General features: G+C 40.1%; 1 protein-coding gene across 2 annotated transcripts in view; it reads right to left on the bottom strand.

The window, feature by feature from the left end:
* Positions 1 to 335: 335 nt before the first annotated feature.
* Positions 336 to 16257, bottom strand: part of fgf13 (fibroblast growth factor 13) — a 94417-nt gene continuing 78495 nt past the window's right edge. For both annotated transcript variants that reach the window (XM_022760067.1, XM_022760068.1), the window contains 2 exons: positions 5754 to 5952; positions 336 to 1975 (listed from right to left, as the gene is read on the bottom strand). In XM_022760067.1, the coding sequence (XP_022615788.1) occupies positions 1839 to 1975; positions 5754 to 5952 (336 nt within the window). In that variant the 3' untranslated portion in view covers positions 336 to 1838. The remainder of the gene's footprint in view (positions 1976 to 5753; positions 5953 to 16257) is intronic.

The raw sequence follows: 16257 nt of genomic DNA, 5'->3' as shown, positions 1-16257 counted from the left end.
TATCAGACAGCCACAATGTCTGCCTGTATATGTTGTTTTATCAGATTTAGCCTGGTAGTTTGGAACACATGATCCAACATGGGTTAATACACATAGCCTACATCATGCAGCTCTAGACCAGAATTTCCCTGCTTTCTCCCATGCAACAGATAGGTTCACCTAATACAAACCACCTCCGGAGGAAACCAAGAAAAGAAAGCCTCCCAGAAGCATGTACCAGAAAGAAGTTATGTAGCTGAAGGGAAGAGTACATAGCCCACAAAAAGGGTCCTTTTTGTACATAATTGTGTTTGTACATGCCCTGTGCAAGAAAGGGAAGATGTTCGTTTTTGTACGTTTTTTTTTTTTTTCTTTTTTTTTTTTTCACTTTTACAAATATGACGTGTCCTATAAAATGTTAAGCCACCTAAAAGTCCACAGTATTCTTTTTTTAAATATAGAAAATATTGTCACCACAATAAGTTACTCAAACACATAACAAGCATCCTGGGAAGGGGCTTGCACCATATTCCTATGGTGAACTGTATCAGTCAAGAGAAGTCCACAAAAAAGGATGGCAGGGGGGGTCGAAGTATGACACAAGCACAGAGGGAAGAAACAGATCACGAGGACAAGAGACGGAGACGTTGTGAACACAGCGGTAACAGAAGGGAATGGGGACACAGAGTAATCGTTTCATACTTCGATCATTGAGCATATCAGCAAAAAGCACAACATCAAGCACGCTGCCAACTCCAAAGTGTTTAAAATCACTTCCTTTGTCCATTGTTCTTTTTTTTTTCCTTCAAAATCTTTGCTTTCTTTCACCAATAATGTACAATGAAAAAAAAAATTCCAGCTTTCTGCCTCTATACTGGCTTGGTTTTCAGCGGCTTAAAGGGAAACTCTTTCGTTCTGTCTTTGGTGTGCTGGAACCCCTTTCAATGATGCAACAGCAACAAAAATACAAATACTGAACAATGACAAGGGAAGAGAACAAGAGGGGACAAAACAAAACCAGTTATCAAATAAAAAGCTCTCTGCTAATTCAGAAAATTAGCAAAAAAAAAAAAAAAAACCAACAAGGTGCAGCTGTGGCATCTCTGAAAAGAAAAAAAAAAAAAAACTGCAAGAGAGCCACACTGTCCCTTATATTTCAGGTCAGCTGAACATAGGCTTCATTTTCCCATGCTAGAGAGCTCAGTCTCTGAGCGTGTGCACTAGGACGCAGGAGAGCTACCGTCTGGCTGGCCACAGTCCCAGCAGCTCTAGGCTGTGCCACACCAGGGAGTTTATAGGCTTTGTATTCACAGAAGCATGGATGAGACAGAGATCAGGGCTTGTACTGTACCACTGCAGCCTTGTAGACCAGCACCATTACTGGCTGCCCTGAACGCCTACATGTCTAACTTCCTGTCCCTGTCTGACAGATGCACGAGTGCTTGGTGTCTACATGACCTAAGAAAAAGTTATTGTCCGCAGGAAATTTAAGAAAAATAAAATAAGATAAAGATGAGCTAAGTGGTACGCAATCATCACCGAAAGAGAGTGATCAAAGTAATAAATAAATCTCAAGCCCAAAAGAAAAATTTTAATTTATTTTTAAGTCCAGAATGGTTTATGTGCTGTTAAGTTTCTTACTTTTGATGCTGTTTTGAGACGGAAACAATGATTGATCAGGATGGTACCTAACTGTGGTTTTTTTTTATTTTTTATTGATGCTGTCTGGGTGTTTGTGTGTGGTTAGTTGTCGTAGCTAGTCCTGAACCGCTGATCGGTGAGAGAAGTCTGCTTGGATTCACGCTCTGCTGGAGGTAAGGTTTCGTGGTTCGGCCACAGGCCTGGATTCGGCTACCGGGCTACGTCGACTCATTCTGGCTCACAGCTTTGCCTCCGTTGAGCACAGCCGAGGCACTCCGACTCTTGGTGGGCGTGCCGCTGCCGGAGCGGGAGAACTCTGTCAAGTCATGGAGGGATGGCTCTCTGTACATTGCCACTGTGGAAACACAAGACAAGTGTAAATCAGATCAGACAAACTGACTTTTTTTTAATTTATTTTTTTTACATGAGACAAACCATAACAGAAAACTAATAGTTGTATACTTATAGTATACAGATGACATTGAAAAAAGTTTAATAGCACTCTGTTTTGGTTATTAGAACAAGTCCTCTGATAGTATGACATGAGATTTTACTTATAGTTCCCTGTAGACTGCTGAATTGAGAGATCACAGCAGACCAGTAATTTATCGTTTTAAAAAAAAAAAAAAAAAAAAAAAAAAAAATCCTACATGCACAGCATAGCATTATAAATTCAGGAGTTGCCAGTGCTTTAGCTTTGCTGTGTATGCAGCATTGGTCCAATCTGCACCTCAGCAGTCACTTTTCAGAAGAAATATCAGTAATCTGAGGTTCACAGTCTTTGGTTTCAGGATGTTGTCAACATTCTTCTGCCTAGAATGCTATTTGATGTTCATTCCTAAGGGAATCTGTGCCTGAAACAGCAAACGCAGTCCTTCAGACACTTCACTTAGCCCAGCATTTTTTGTTACAGCAGCAATCCAGAGACCATCCTTGTGTACACACGTCAATCAATGGCAAGGTTTCTCTGGGAAACTGCTGATGATTGGTACCAGTCTTGTCAATAACAGTATTATATGATTATAATGGTGGGCAGCTGACCTCAGGATTAGTGTATCTCCTCCACCACAACACCACTGCTGCTATTTATTTTTAAACATAAATCCCCATCCACCTAGTCATTTTTCACATTCCTCTACACAAACCTCACTGTGTTTCTGTGACAGACGCCACTTGACAGACTACACACTATCCCAATAAAGGCAGCTCTTTGTGTTTTGCATCCAGGCTTTCTGCAAGAATTCTAAGAGGATTTTCCTGTTTGGGTTTGAATGACGTGAGTTGAACTTGTTTCATCCAGAGGAAGACAGAATGAGAGGCTGTGGGCTGAGGCTCACAGACTGGAACCAGAAGAGTAGTGAGTAATGGCTGGAGGAGATGCCACTGCCAATGCAGAGACAGCTTCTTAATTGGTGCCCTATAACACCACTGCCTGTGAATCTTTATGAGCTGCTGGAACAAATTCTGCTTTATTTCTCTTCCTCTCTCTCCTTCCCTCACAGAGCTCTTTCAAAACCACCAGCTGCATCTGGAATTTAAATTATGTAAAAGAATTAGTAAATATTGTGCAGTAATTTCAAGTTTGTGAAAAAGATGGAGAATGTCTTACAACAGAAGTTGAATGGATATTTCAGTTCATATTTTGGGGGGGGTCAAGCTGTGCAGGCACCCTTTGTGGTTCTACCTTTTCTTATTCATCATATTCTTCATCTTTTGCCTTGGGAGTCTATGGCAGCCCCTGCAATCATATGGTAAATTTGGCACACTGATTGGGGACACTCCCCTGATACTTTTGAACGCTATGCACACTATGGTGTCAATTTCTGCCACATTGGATTCCCTACATTATTGGATTTCATGGTAAAGTGTTTTTTGTTACTCCCCAGACAAGCTTGGTCCAATCCCTATTAAAATTGGCACAGATCCTCTTCAGACCATGCCTGACAAAAGTTATTATATGGATTTTTGATTTTCGAAAGCGTTCAATTGTCACAGCCAATCACAAATTGTGACAAAGCCACCAGAGAGGAAGTGAGGTCATATCTCAGTAATGCTTTTATGTATGAAAACTAAACTTTGTACATGGACTCAGGGCCACATCAGGAGGTAGCTCAATAAATCTGGTGTTCTTTGACCTCTAGGGGGTGCTGCAATAAGAAAATAAACATTTTGCCTTTATAGCTATTGATGCTCTTGCCTTAAAATCAAATTCCCATGTCTGGTTTCTACCAAAATTGACACAGATGTTCTTCAAACCAAGCCTGACAATTCTGAGCCAACAGAAATTGACGGTGAAGGTGCCAAACAAGAAATCAAGTCATATCTCAGCCAATCTTTAATCAACTGACATGAAACTTGCTGCTGTGAGTGCTTACAACCATGCCCTTGACTTAATGACATCATGTTTCCATGGCAACTCTGGCATACTGGGCTGCTTGGCCCCCACATGGCTGCTAGCAGCCATGTGGATTTGATGTTGAACTTCAAAAATACTATATTTTTGCTTTTAGTTGAAATACATAAAGGAAGCCGAAGGGCAATGGTTTTCGGAATCTGTTATAATTACTATCTCATCCAGCCTATATCTATCTTTTTATTCTGTCTTTCTCAGTATTTCTCTCTCAGCATAAAGCAAGGCAATCGTTCTCTGGCTATTGCTTTTAAGTGTATTCAGAAGATTGCAACGATCTACATCAACCCTCTCTGCAGAGGGTAGAGAAAATTCTGAGATTTTTTTTACCATAAGATATTGAAAGAAGTATATGAATGAAAAAATACCATACAGAAAATTTAAAGTAAAACTGCAACAACTCGCTTGAAGTAAACAACGTATACACTGATAACAAAGTGCCTATACTTAAATGTTAATCATTTAAATTTTACCCAATTCACCTAATCCTGTATCATTATATGATAAAATACTTTATCTGATACTTCATTAAACCAAATGCTTGCACTAGGTTTATGACCTAATCATCATTTTACCTTGTTAGATACCAGTAATAACTCTGCAGTGCCAGTAGGCATGTTAATGTGTGCACACACAAAAGAATGTAGTGAAACTATAAATGGAATCCCATGTGACAAATCCAAACTGTACTCAACAATCAACAATCTAAAAAAAAAAAGGCCTCTTTTCGTCATTGTTTGAGTATTTTGCACTGCAAGCCTTTCATTTCTTACGCAGAAAAAAAGAGGAAAAAATCTTTTCTTTTATCCCACTGAAGTGAAAACAGACACTCTCTTTGCGTCTCCTCTCTGTTGACAGGTAAATCTGTGTCTTGTTGAAGATGAAAGGACTGTGGCCTTTTCAACAGAGAGAACAGAACCATTTCTCCATCTCTCCACTCTTTTTCCTCTGTTCTCTATAGCCATACTACCACACGCATATTTTGGATGGGAGGGGTTCTCTATGACTTTACTGTAAAGAAAATAAAGTCCTAGGTGCTACTATTCAAAGCATTAAACATATTGTTCCTGCTGCTTCTGGTCACAGACAATGGCTTGGCCTCATTCTGCACTGTGTCTGCAGCAGAGTGTAACCAGCTAGAGGAAGCCACTGAATAGGTCCATGCCAGCATCTCTAAGGAGACTGATGAACAGCAGAGAGTCGTGTAGAAAGCAGCTCCTTTAGTCTACAGTAAATGAATATCCACATGGACTGGAAGTGAAAATGTGGAAATTTAAACAGACAAGCTAGTGGTTCTCAGAGAAGGACTCTTACAGTGAAGAACAACCCTTTGCCAGCTAGAAAAGTGACTCTGCTGATTAGTCAAGAAAGTTTCTCAATAGATTTTGTAGGTACAGCAACTTTATCCCTGATGCTGAGCTCCACACTCTTCTCAAGTTGCCAGTTTTCTCCGTCAGATCTGCTTCTTGGATGGTCAGAGAGTTTCGGAAGCACCCTGTAACGCTCCATAAACAACAATCCGAAAGTCACACTCGCCTCACACTGGGATTTTTTTTCTTTTCACTTTTCACTCCCCCTTTGAGTGTAGCCATTTGGAACAGCTATAAACACTTGATTTCCCACGTGGTCGGACAACACATTGTACAAACTAGTTCTGATCAAGCGTAACCTGACTTTTTAATGTTGTATAGCAAAATGTAAAAGTGGATCTGTGCAGTCTTACCCTTAAGAGGCTTGGGAAGGAAGTGGGCTGCTGGCTTGTTCTTCTTGACGTGGTTCCCCTTCATGATTTCTCCTTCCTTGTTCAGACCGAGGTACCAGCCCCTGCCCGACTGCTGCTGCCGGTATATCATGGAGGAGTATGTCACATAATAGTTCTCGAACACTGACTCCTTGAATTTGCACTCTGGTGTAAAGTGTTCCTGGGGGGGGGGGAGGAGAAGCAGTTACAGTGTATAGTAGTTGTTGGACAGTAATTCACAAGATCTCAAGAGTCTTTGACATCCTTTTATGAAGAGAAGCAGCTGAAATGCAATAGTTAATTACTTAGTGCAACTTAATAACGGTACATTGCTCTGCACGTCCAGCGCGTACTCGGCTATCACAAGGTTCAAGCCCCTGCTTTAAGATTTTTGTCTCTTGAGAATCTTCTAAACCTATTCATTCCATTTACTGTCGTGAATAATGTAGCACTTTATAGCATAGATAACTGTAATATGACAGATGCAAAGGAGCATTAATAAAACATACAGGCAAGATGAGTATATTCTCATTTGCTCCTAGCTGTTAATTATGTATGGGCAGTTCATTATCTTTCAAAGTATTGTCCACTGTACTTATGATTTTTGTTGGACATAGCCACTGAACTTACAAACGACATATTATAGTATTGACCTTTTTCAAACTACCAAAATTATTTAAATGCTTTCACAAAGGGGCTTTAATATGTTTTTATGCAATCTGTGTGCACTTGGGTAGTGCATGCAAGGTATGTGTCCACCTATCTTTGTATGCTGTCAGGTTGCTTCTTTATCTCTTTAACTAATGAACTCTCTGTGGGAAGACTCCTTGGAGACGTTATTTTGCTGTTCATTTTCCAGACTCCATACTGTGCAAGAGTTCACTCCTCCTTTCTGTTCGGTTTAGAATCTGGTGCCTATATAGAATTTGGCCATTAATGCTGCAAACACAGTGTGGCTGAGGTTTATTTCCCCTGAGGCAAGGTTTTGTGTGTGTGTGTGCAAGGGCACTAGTGTATATGTGTGTTTGTCCAATTTGTAGAGCTGCTTGGGCAGTGAGTCTACAAAACGGTCTAATTCGTTAGAAGACAATTCCCCCTGAGAGAGATCGAGGGACAATGCGTGAGGGAAAGGCAGCTAAAGACGAGTGAAGCTAGTGAGCAATGAGTTGTTTTTGCCATGCTGGTTAAATTTTCTTCTTAGTCTGCAAATTAAAATACATACAATATATACAAACACCACCATAACACACCGTTGGAATAACCAGTGGGTCAACTCTCAATGACAAAGTGAGCTTTCTTAGAAAGAGAAGGATGGATGCCTCTTTCAGACTGAAGCAGGTCTAGCAAACACATCACTTTGGTTGGTGTCAATGGTGAGAGTGATGACGTGTCCTCAGGGCCAAAGACTCACTGTGAGATCATGACAAACAACATGCCACCAACAGACAGGGAGTCATCTATAACAGCTTCTGATTTTTTTTTTTTTAAACGGTTCAGCAGCGTCACTCTTCATGTTCAGCACTAACAGGACTTCAAAAGACTGAATGAGGTTCATGTCTGGTGATGATGTGCTTTGAAGCTTTTGTGTACAGTGCAGCTAAATCGAGCAAAAGCTATGTACTGCAAAAAGCAGTGAACGGTAATGGATTAAAAATGTTCAATTGTTGAACTTGATAAAAGAGAAACCTACTATACTACTTTATTATACTGTGGCTTTTGTTACACCCAGTCAGAGCCCATTCAAGACACAAAACCCAGACGTACCTCCAGTAACAGACGACCATCATTCGTCAGCCTTTCTCACTGATCTAGCCTTCACAGACCACACCAGAAAAAAATCTCTAACAGAAACAAAGCTAAAGGCACAGGAAGCTTGTGACATATCACCTCAATGGGATACAAACTGTTGGCTCAGCCTTAGTTCTCAGTTAAGCTGCGACATCACAGGGGTACAAACCACTCCATTTGAATAAATGCAAGCCCACCAGGAGGGCTGGAGAACCAGCTGGGAGCTGTTACAGTTCAGTAAGAAATAAGTCTCCCAAACACTTCTTATTTTGGATAAATATTTAAGGGACTAGTCAAGTAAAATGACATGTGCTCTTCACCCCTGTTTATGCAGACAGGTGAAGGTTTAGGTTCAGAGTTGGGGTAAAGATTTTTTTACCAATACATGTAAAAAAAAAAAAAAAACAGAGAAACGTCAGCTTAAGTTTGACTCAGACCACACATCTTAAGTCCTTGTTCTTGGTCTTCAGTAGTTGAGCTCCTTAGCTGATGCCACCGACATCAATATCTGTTAGAGACCATGTCTGCACTTAGTTTTGCCTTTCATCTCAACTCCTAAAGCCAGTCTAGGTGAAGGGGGACAAAATGCACAGTCCTTACTCTGTGCAAAATGCTTTTCTAAGCTCAGCTAAAGCTAATATAAGGCGACAACAGTCTGAGTAAGACAAACTGAGCGGGGAGTTACCATCTTTTCAGTAGAAAATTCAACGATCAAGACAAAGTAAAATTAGCTAAATTGTCAATATGTTGTCTCTTCTGTCCAATACTAGTTTATTGTAATGTGTTTATTGTAAAGATGATTTGTTGATTGTAAAACTTCTGACCAATCACATAGCAGTAAACAATGATTTTCTATGTAAAGATATAAAGGAGATAGCTATCTTCCGCAAATGTTCCCATCGCTGGCTGGCTTACATTGCTGTGGAGCATATCATGGCAATGCTAGTGTGGGCTAATGGTTGGGGCTGGATTTTTTTAATTTTGTTGGCTCTCAAGTACACAGGTAACTTTATTCATTTGTGCTTTTTGTTGTGTGTTTAGTGACCACTTTCACTGGGCTTCGTAACACTTTGCTAACTGAGAACGTGAAGGGTGGTGGCCAAAGGGAGGTCTGAGGTGTGGCCGACGAAGCATTTGTTTTGGTCTTAGATACTGGTGGTGAAGTGCAACATCTGGAGTTAGTGACGATCGTTTACAGAACCTTTTAAGCATCCGAGGACGTCAATCAGAACCCAAAGTGCACATCCTCAAGTACATTACTGAAAGATTTCTGCTGTTTTACTACTAAATCTTGGAGGGGATTCAGGACATTTTCCATGATAGACAGCAGTTTGCGCTGCATCCTCCTCTCCAAACTGTTAACAGCTCGAGAGTAATGCGAGCACAGACAAAGTGTTTTTGATCAGCATATTCAGTTTGTTTGCATTGCCAGCTCTGATGCTACTGCCCCAGCAGATTGCAACAATATTGCAGTCACGACAACAGAGTGGTAAAAGATATGCAAACGCCTTGCTGCGTTTATTAAGAGAACTAAGCTTAAAAAATAAAGCCTGCCTTGGCCCTTCCCGTAGGCATCTTGGCATCGTCCTTGCAGTCCAGTATGTTGTCTTAAGATATTTGTATCCCTCAAATTATGGCATTATTGAAAGAAAGTCAGCCAGAGTAACCACTGCCTGTGAGTTATTCAGTGGCAAGCTACTACATACCAGTATTCTTTAAGTATTAGACTGCTCTAGTCTTTATACTCCAGTGTATTTGTGGAAACACAAAGACTACAAATGTATTTTCATGTTTCTGATGTGTTCTTTACTACTCTTAGCGCACATTCAGCTGTGTTGGGTCAAAGCTTTTGTCTAGACCTTTAAAGGTATTAGATTTTCTCCCTTTTTCTCTACTCAAGTCAGATTCCTTTGCTTTGTCAATCCAACAAATTACAAGTTGTTAATTTCTTGACTGTGCACCTCTTTCACTGCCTCAGTGTCTTTTTACCTTCTTGCTGTATGACTCTGTTGTTCAGCCTGATTAGCAGCAGCAATCTTAGACAGGCTGGGCAGCGCACCTCTCAGTTATGCACGAGCAGCAATTGGAAGCTACACAACTGCTGCTCAGTTGTCGAGCCAGCTCTCGAGCCAGGAGTTCTGTTCTACCTCTAATAATGAGCTTATGTGGATTTGGCTGGTTACACTCGCCCTGGAGAAGAATAAGAGTGTATTGATAAACAGACACATACAGACAGATACAGGCACATTTAGAGCCAAGATGGTGGAGAGGCTCCTGGCGGGTACTGCTGCATTGGAGGTGATCTGCGGAGAACAGGCCTGCTCAGACTGACACAAGGAGGGGCCAGAATGGCACGGGATCCCCAATTCTATCCTAACAGGGCTGTGATAGACAGAGACATTCAGATGCTTTTGAATGGGCTCCAGTAGCAGCTTCTTCAGTCAATAGCATATCTATTGTTCACTGAAACCAGTCTCCCAGTGAAAAAAATCTCACATCACTTTAATCATGACTCCGGTGCCAGATGGAGCGAGGGGAAATCACTTTAGAAATAAAAAGCAGGACACTATCTGCATAGAAATAATATCAGCCTTGTCATCCCACCCCACCCCTCCTCTCCCACCACATTTCTCTAAGGTGGTTTGACTAAATGGACTTTTAATGATCCCATTACACTACATGGGCTTTTCCTTGAAATATGCAACTATGACACGTCCTTGTCCAAATGATACACAGCTGGCAACCTCACTCAGCAATGTCCAGACATGTGTTTTTGGAAAGAAAAAATAAATAATTACAGTATTGTCTCAGCATACATAATGCTGTTAGGAGCTGTGTCCCTCTCATATAGAAGCGATTAGGTTCTGGTGCTTTCAGTGTAATAAAGATTTTGATTAGATGCATGCATACCCCCTCTTGTATGAGTTTGCCAGCTCTTCCTAATTTTGTAGCTAGGAGAAAATTTGTAGTTGTGCTGCTGGGAGCTCTGTGATACATTTTGCCAAATTTTATTGGAAAGGAGTGGGCAAAATTCACAGTCCATCCTCATTCCTCTTTTCTAAAGCATCAGTGTGTGGGTTGAGCAGTGTTTTCATTTAACTTTATAGACCTCCCTGTCTTTGGAAGACATCCATCCATTTGTCTTTGAAACTAAACAAGAGGAAAGAGGACTGAAAAGTTTAGGGTCTTCTATTCATGTTGTGTACCAGCTTCATTTTGTAACCTAATACAGTACCAGCAATGACATGTACTTTTATCTTGGCCTGCCTTTTACATACATATCAGTTGTAGGGTTTGTTGGTATTCGTATGCAGGGTGCCTTACATATACTGTGTGTGTGTGTGTGTGTGTGTACGGGGTCTTTTTTAATCCTCATGCTGGGCCTGTATATCTAGAAAAATGTATTTAAGATTCCACTAGATTCCATACTTAATCTTATTCAGATTGAACTTGGTTAAAATCACAAAATCCTTCTTTCCTTCTCATCAACCCAGTGTTTTTTGAAAAATTCTGTAGTGACAGGCATGCAAATTTCATTTCAGTGCAGCATATGTTCACTGCACATGTAAACATGTTTGTACATTTATTAGAAAAAAGATCTTCACCGTCAGTGTATCACCTCCAACTAATATGTTCTTCCATCCAGAAACCTATATACTTATACACACACATTCATTCACTCTTGTCTCTCTAAATGAAGTGAATTTTATCTCTTTGGCAAAGACCAAAGAGGCAGAGAAGAGTCTTATGTTTTACAGTGAGGGGGAATCCCTTCTGAAGTTGTGGCAGCATTGCGTGAGCGCTTTACGATCCTATAACTGCCTATGGGCAAAAGACATTTAAAGGATGATGACAAGTGTTGGGTATAATGCACTGAAGGATGTTTCCCTGTCATTTGTAATATCCGTGGATGTAAACACGACACACATGCGCGCACACACACACACACTCGCTCCCTATCTGTGAAACCTTCTGTATTCTAACACACAATTACACATTTCAACAGTGATAAGTGTAACTGTAAAATGAATATTCCATTAGCAAGGCACCCATGTCAAGAAAACCCTATCAATTATGATGCACTCTCAAAAAGCATTCTGTTGGCTTCTGGGGAGTAATTACAGCTGAATAATGTTTTCCTGATCCAATCAGCAGGAGGAGAAATACTAGCATAATGGATCTGATCTCTCAGTAAGGATATTGGCCGGATTTTTCACAAGACAAGCCAAATCAATGCCGCGCACTGCCCCATGTGTATTCAGCTGCCATATCGAAACTTAAATGACACCAATTATGCCAATGGAATCAGGGCTGAGTGCTGTTCTAGTTTCTTTGAAGCCACATCAATGATTGTGAGATTCACAAAAGCTAATGCTATGGCCAGGCAGTGAAGACAAATCTTGCTAAATCCGGCTTTTCAATTTCCTAGTCTTTTCAGTAGAGTGGAAGTGGATTAAAAAGCACCTTTTTCTTTAGCTAAAGATAAAGTACACTCATGGTGTTCATTTGTTTGGGAATAAATTGGAAAGTGTTAAGCTAGTGGAAAAGACCCTCACAAATACCAAATACAAATAGACACACCCACACAGGGTACACGTTGAAGCCTGGAGCACACACACCAAACACAAAGTAGTTAATGACACAGCTCAGTGGAGTGAAACCTTACAGCAGTGGTTATTTACCAGAGGCATTGTGCTTGCTAAATGGTTGAAAAGGTATGGCCGTGAGCCAACTACATTTCTAACAGGAATACACTAAAATACATAATGTACAAGCACAACAATATACAGACTTTTTTGATACCTGATGCCTGTATTTTTACTGATCCTACACACATAGAGTGAATAACATTTTATTGTTGTACACACCCTCTGCATCCCGATTACAAGATTTCAGTGACACTCCTGACGCATTATTTTGAAAATAGAATTTATACCAAAATTAGACTAAAATGGGAGGAATATACTTAAAGTGACTTGATGGATATAATGTGAGTGTTGCATTTGCCTACCAGCCTTTTTTTATTTTTACTGAATCATCATCATTCTGTCGTCTGTGCATTCTCCAGATTACCTTTCTTTTCACTACAGTCCTTTAGATGGCACGTAAGGCATATCCAGAGTGCTTTTATAAACAAGTGAGGATGTTATGGGTTTAATGTCTTATGTAGGAACTCTTTCACAAGATGCATGACCATCGCCGGCTCGTAAACCTCAATACTAGCCTGATAAATATTTCCACCCCATCAGCCCTGAACTCTCCATTTTACACACACTCGCACAGAGCAGTCGAGACGAGACTCAACTGGAGCCTCAGTGACTCACACTAATTCAAATATGACCCACCAGGAAATTAATAACACCACTTCAAAGGCACCTCATGAGATATGTGGACACCACTTAGCTCAGGGTCTAAAAATATACCCACAGATCTGAAAACATATCAAGAAAGCGCAAATTAATATATTATTTTTTTCAGATTCAGTGGAAATATTCACTGCATTGCTATAAATATACATGTATATAACGGTATTGAGTTGTTAAGTGTATGTTTTTGCAGAATATTTTATATTATGTTGACAACACGCTGAACAGTTTTTTGTCTAGAACAAAAAAAAAACAAAAAAAAAACACCTCTATAGTTAATGCTGCTGAACTTGCTCCACAACTTCTGAAAGGCAAACAAGAAAACAGAGGATAGTAAAGTAAAATACATATTAATTGGCTCTTCCTCTCCCACACACTGATGCTGATGGATGAATTATTTTCACTGGTGCATTCTGCCTCACCCACACATGTATACTCTTTTTCTCACTCCTCATTTCTCTCACTATTCCTCTTTCTTTTTCTTGGTGTAGGTTCTCTGCTCTTAAATGTAGAACATACAGCTGCTTCCGAACGGAAAGAGCATACACCGGATGCATTATGTGAGGCAACTCAGTCTATGCTGTAATAGCCACTCAGCCACTCAAATTAATGTCAACAAAGGGAATAGATAACATTAGTTTAAATCTAAACATGCATATACATTTACAATTTACTACGCATTGTAATCAGTGTCATAGAACTTAATTGACTATGCATGTAAATCATTTGAATCTTATTTATTATATGACACACGTTCACTCACATTTCCATTCATGCATGTACTTATGCAGACACATGTAGAATAATGGTAGACATCTAGATCCCAGCAGCAGCACTCCACCACCACCACCCACCCACACCCGCCCCCCCTCCCAGGATACATCATCTGTTGTCTCTCCACTGTTGGTTGGGAATCTCCCTCCAATGCTGACCTGCTATTGTCTCGTATGTGTGGCTTCAAGGCAGCACTTTACCATAGCAGCAATCCCAGCAAGGCAGACACTATTAGGCAGCAAGCTACACATTCAATTCAATTCCCTCTCTAATTTAGCTGAAACAGAAAGCTCTGCAACCCATCCCCCACTTGTATTCCTCTAACACACCTAGAAGATATACTGTATTTCACAGGAAGGCTGGATTTAAAACGGCATAGATGATGTAGTGTATGCAGCAAACAGTATTATTTCTAGACTGTAGCATATTCTCCTCACCATTTGACTAAAATAAAAACACATTAATACATCAGAAAAAACAAATAGAATAAAAAGCTAATTCAGGGCAGTTTGGTATTGGTTCAAGTTCTCATTCTGCTTACTGCTTCTAGTGCTTTTTGAACATTGGTTCCAATTTTTTGAGTCCAACATAAGAAACTTAAATATTAATAAATAAAATCCACCTAATCTAATTTATCTCAAACTGGTAAGTAGCAACAACACTACATTGTATTTTTTTATATATATGTGTATATGTATGTATGTATGTATGTGTGTATGTATATATATATATATATATATATATATACACACAGTACTGTGCAAAAGTTTTAGGCAGGTGTGAAAAAATGCTGTAAACTAAGAATGCTTTCAAAAATGGAAGTCTTAATAGTTTATTTTTATCAATTAACAAAATGCAGTGAATAAACAGAAGAGAAATCTAAATCAAATCAATATTTGATGTGACCACCCTTTGCCATCAAAACAGCATCAATTCTTCTAGTTACACTTGCACAGTTTTTGAAGGAACTTGGCTGGTAGGTTGTTCCAAACATCTTGGAGAACTAACCACAGATCTTTGGATGTAGGCTTCCTCAAATCCTTCTGTCTCTTCATGTAATCCCAGACGGACTGGATGATGTTGAGATCAGGGCTCTCTGGGGGCCATACCATCACTTCCAGGACTTCTTGTTCTTCTTTATGCTGAAGATATTTCTTAATGACATTGGCTGTATGTTTGGGGTTGTTGTCCTGCTGCAGAATAAATTTGGGGCCAATCATACGCCTCCCTGATGGTATTGCATGATGGATAAGTATCTGCCTGTATTTCTCAGCATTGAGGACACCATTAATCCTGACCAAATCTCCAACTCCATTTGCAGAAATGCAGCCCCAAACTTGCAAAGAACCTCCACCATGTTTCACTGTTGCCTGCAGACACTCATTGTACTGCTCTCCAGCCCTTCAGCAAACAAACTGCCTTCTGTTACAGCCAAATATTTCAAATTTTGACTCATCAGTCCAGACCACCGCCTGCCATTTTTCTGCACCCCAGTTACTATGTTTTCGTGCATAGTTGAGTCACTTGGCCTTGTTTCCATGTCGGAGGTATGGCTTTTTGGCTGCAACTCTTCCATGAAGACCACTTCTGGCCAGACTTCTCCGGACAGTAGATGGGTGTACCTGGGTCCCACTGGTGTCTGCCAGTTCTGAGCTGATGGCACTGCTGAACATCTTCCGATTTCGAAGGGAAATAAGCTTGATGTGTTTTTCATCTGCTGCACTAAGTTTCCTTGGCCGACCACTGCGTCTACGATCCTCAACGTTGCCTGTTTCTTTGTGCTTCTTCAAAAGAGCTTGAACAGCACATCTTGAAACCCCAGTCTGCTTTGAAATCTTTGTCTGGGAGAGACCTTGCTGATGCAGTATAACTACCTTGTGTCTTGTTGCTGTGCTCAGTCTTGCCATGGTGTATGACCTGTGATATGAAACTGTCTTCCACAACCTCACCTTGGTAGCAGAGTTTGGCTGCTCCTCACCCAGTTTTAAGCCTCCTACACAGCTGTTTCTATTTCAGTTAATGACTGTGTTTCAACCTACATGTGAAATTGATGATCATTAGCACCTGTTTGGTATAATTGGTTGATCATACACCTGACTATAATCCTACAAAATCCCTGACTTTGTGCAAGTGTACCTGTAAGAATTGATGCTGGTTTGAAGGCAAAGGGTAGTAACACCATTTTTTTCACACCTGTCTAAAACTTTTGCACAGTATTGTATGTGTGTGTGTGTGTGTGTGTATATATATGTGTATATATATATATATATATATATATATATATATATTATACACAGTACTGTTATATTACTTAGAGTAATATAGTGCTTTAATAGTTTATGTAGGTAGGTGTCTGACCCATAGGAAGCTCTAAATGTGGTAATGTTGACCTTGAATCAAGATAGGTGTCAGATTAGACCTTTTTCAAGGACCTGGTCAAAAGCTTTTTAGTGGCACTCTCAAATCACCAAACGTGAATATTCTCTGTCTCATCTTGAGATACAATGGGCCTATTTTGAGGTTAAAATCGGATGTATATAACTGGATATCATCTGTAT

This window comes from Seriola dumerili, unplaced genomic scaffold, assembly GCF_002260705.1.
Source record: "Seriola dumerili isolate Sdu_G_001 unplaced genomic scaffold, Sdu_1.0 BDQW01000331.1, whole genome shotgun sequence".
Lineage (NCBI taxonomy): Eukaryota > Metazoa > Chordata > Actinopteri > Carangiformes > Carangidae > Seriola > Seriola dumerili.
Note: the sequence above shows the minus strand (reverse complement) of the source record. Positions and strands in the feature narration are given on the sequence as shown.